Source organism: Blennius ocellaris, assembly GCF_963422515.1.
Source record: "Blennius ocellaris genome assembly, chromosome: 3".
Classification (NCBI taxonomy): domain Eukaryota; kingdom Metazoa; phylum Chordata; class Actinopteri; order Blenniiformes; family Blenniidae; genus Blennius; species Blennius ocellaris.
This window is the reverse complement of record NC_137652.1, coordinates 7,633,482-7,637,035: the sequence shown is the minus strand read 5'-3', so window position 1 is coordinate 7,637,035 and position 3,554 is coordinate 7,633,482. Positions and strand designations below refer to the sequence as shown.

Below are 3,554 nucleotides of genomic sequence, written 5' to 3'. Positions count from 1 at the left end.
GGAGGAGGAGGAGGAGGAGGTGGTGGTGGTGTGGCTAATGAAGAATAATAAATCATGAAAGGGTTTTTCAGGTGCGGTTGAAAAAGAGTGTGTATGTGAGACGGTGAGAGAGCTGTGGACTGAGAGGGAGGGTGTGTGTGTGTGTGTGTGTGTGTGTGTGTGTGTGTGTGTGTGTGTGTGTGTGTGTGTGTGTGTGTGTGTGTGTGTGTGTGAGAGAGAGAGAGAGAGAGCGAGCGAGAGAGAGAGAGAGAGCGAGCGAGAGAGAGAGAGAGAGAGAGAGAGAGGCGGAGAGAGACTCAGTCTGCCCTTCGCCTCAGAGCAGAGGCAGTTCGGGTCCCCGCAGCATTCAACCTAGTCGAAGAGAAAACAGCACAGAGACTGTCACCGCCATCACTTCTCACTTACGGTCATTTTTTTTAAAGACGGAAACTTTTTTTGACCAAAAAAAAAAAAAAAGAGCAAACAGGTCAACGAAAGCGACAGCAGTTTCAAACTTGAAGTGTTTTGGAAATCCTAAGAGACGGAGAGAGCTTTTTTTATTATTTTTTTTTTCTTCTTGCGTCGTCTAGGAGGAGCTTTGCCCCCCCAAAAATATCCAAGGCAAAAAAAAAAAAAAAAATTATATATTTGTACAGTAAAACGAGGTGGCGGCAGCAGGAGGAGAAAGTATTTTTGAACAAGTCCACAAAAGAAGAGGTTTCGGCTGCGCTCCGCTGCATGGTCGGTCGCTGTCTGGTATTTCATTTGGCCAAAAAGACGCGACACCTCCAAAGTTCCGCGCGTAATAATAAATAGATGTGATTCAGTTTGGACGCCCGTCTTCCGCCGACACTTTATTCGACAGTGACTTGAGATTCCTGCGAAGCAATTGGGCTTCAACTCCCGACCAAGGAGGCGGAGTCTTAACTTATTAAAAGGAACTTGCCGAGGCTTGGACGCCCGCAAAAATGATGATGATGTCTCTGAACAGCAAGCAGCCTTTTGCTATGGCTCACGCCAGCTTGCCCGAACCCAAGTACTCGTTGCATTCCTCTTCATCCTCCACCCTGACTTCCAATGCACCTTCATCCTGCTCGTCCTCCCGACACAGCAGCACCATCATCAGCAGCAGCGGCGGCAGCAGCTCGGAGGCGATGCGCAGAGCCTGTCTCCCAACCCCACCGGTACGTATTCTGCATAATCACTGCTTAAAGGCACATTTTGACAGCCCACTTTTTTTTTTTTGCTTGATGTTTTTTTCATGTCTGCGCAGCAAATCACCCAACACCTCCATATTTTTTTTCTTCCTCTGCTCAACTTATGTATTCAGTCGGCTTTGCCTTTCGTATTAATTTTTATGACCTGGGATGTTGCATGTGTCTTGTTTTGTGTGCTCCTTTTTAGGATTTCCTTTTTTTTTCACATTCTGGAAATGTTTTAAACCGAGGAGTGGTGGGAGAATTCCCTGCTGACAGCTATGTGTGCATTCTATTTGCAATTGCAGAGCAATATATTCGGAGGCTTGGATGAGAGTTTGTTGGCCCGGGCTGAAGCTCTAGCGGCGGTGGATATAGTATCGCAGACCAAGAGCCACCACCACCCTCCACATCACAGTCCCTTCAAGCCGGACGCGACCTACCACACCATGAACACTCTCCCCTGCACGTCGTCTTCCTCCTCCTCCTCGGTGCCTATTTCTCATCCGTCCGCCTTGGGTGGCCACCACCACCATCACCACCACCACCACCACCACCAGCCGCACCAGGCACTGGAGGGGGACCTGCTGGACCACATCACCCCGGGACTGGCACTGGGAGCCATGGCAGGGCCGGATGGCTCGGTGGTTTCCACGCCTGCGCACCCTGCCCACATGGCGGGCATGAACCACATGCACCAGGCGGCCATCAACATGGCTCATGCCCACGGGCTACCGCCGCACATGGGCATGAACGACGTGGACGCCGATCCCAGGGACTTGGAAGCGTTCGCGGAGAGGTTTAAGCAGAGACGGATCAAACTCGGGGTTACCCAGGCGGACGTAGGGTCAGCGTTAGCCAGCCTCAAGATTCCTGGGGTGGGCTCCCTCAGCCAAAGCACCATCTGCCGATTCGAGTCCCTCACGCTCTCCCACAACAACATGATCGCTTTGAAGCCCATCCTGCAAGCGTGGCTAGAAGAAGCCGAGAAATCGCACAGGGAGAAACTTAATAAACCCGAGTTGTTCAACGGCGCGGAGAAAAAGAGGAAGCGCACGTCGATAGCCGCGCCGGAGAAGAGATCACTGGAGGCCTATTTTGCCATTCAGCCGCGTCCCTCCTCGGAGAAAATCGCAGCCATCGCAGAGAAGCTGGACCTGAAAAAGAACGTGGTGCGGGTCTGGTTTTGCAACCAGCGGCAGAAACAGAAACGAATGAAATACTCTGCATGCGTCTGAGCTCCGCTTCCAATCACCACCCCCCTTCCAAACAAACAGACAAACAAACAAACAAACAAACAAAAAAAGACTTGGAACTGTTTAGAGACGATTTGTATCATATTTCCTATCTCACATCCTTTTTTCAATCATCAATGACTTTGAACTTCGAAAAATTCCTTAAAAAAACTGAACAATGACTGAAAAAAACAAACCCACAGTCACGTCTTTTGACTCGCTGAGAGGGAGATGTGGAGTCAAGTAAAGCGTCGTTTGACAGAGCAAGTAAGACCACTGTTTCCACACTTACTATGCTTCACCTTTTTAATGCCAACGCTGTGTGACTAACAGGACTCTATGCTTTAATTTTTACTCAGCATTAATTTACAATGGTGGCCATAGTTTGAGCCCTGTGAAAATAGCGTGTTTTGTTTTGTTTTTGTTTTTTTTAAATTTATTTTAATTATTTACACACAGCGAGGCCGTTTAACTCAAAGCACTTGGTTGGTGACTATTGGTGTTAATATTTCTGGCTTATAGAATAAGCTACAATTTTCCCTTCGCGTCTATGGCAATGCAGTCTGACATTTATTCAGGGTCCATGAGGGGATTAAGAGGACAACACACTTGGTCTTGAAAGCTAATATTAGATTACTGCCAAATAACCTTCTGTAAATTAATAATTTACTTGTCACACACTTCATTTTGTGTCTAAATGTGTAATTAATTTCACTTATTTTGTTCAAATGTGTGATCGAAGTCAGGGATCTATTTTACAGATGCCCGGGTTTTGGAATAAGGTGTATGGTTGTGATTAGGCCTCAGTTATGTGACACTATCGAGACAGTGATTCACAAAGATTTTACAAATTTTTGCAATTTAGAAAATATGATTTGAAGCCGGCTACCTTAAGATTACAATCCAGCGTGGCCGGTGTCTTATGAAGTATTTATTGAGTGAGGTCATGTTTACTTCATTATATATTTATTGGGATTCCCCCCCTCCTCGTTTTGCCTGAGAAAATCAAATTTTGACAGCAAGTAAAGCGTGTTGTCCTTGTCTAAAGGAAAACGACTGAGAAATACACAAATTTTACGATTTCTAACGTTTGAGATGGTACAATCGAGATATATATGAGATAATATTCTCTTTTTAAATTATT

At 46.4% G+C, this 3,554-nt stretch overlaps 1 protein-coding gene across 1 annotated transcript; it reads left to right on the top strand.

Moving 5' to 3' along the window:
• Positions 1–947: 947 nt before the first annotated feature.
• Positions 948–2,413, top strand: pou4f2 (POU class 4 homeobox 2; the record flags this gene model as incomplete). Its single annotated transcript, XM_080521168.1, has 2 exons — positions 948–1,163; positions 1,484–2,413. The coding sequence occupies 2 exons, from the start codon at positions 948–950 to the stop codon at positions 2,411–2,413; spliced, it is 1,146 nt and encodes a 381-aa protein (XP_080377294.1).
• Between the last annotated feature and the right edge of the window lie 1,141 nt (positions 2,414–3,554).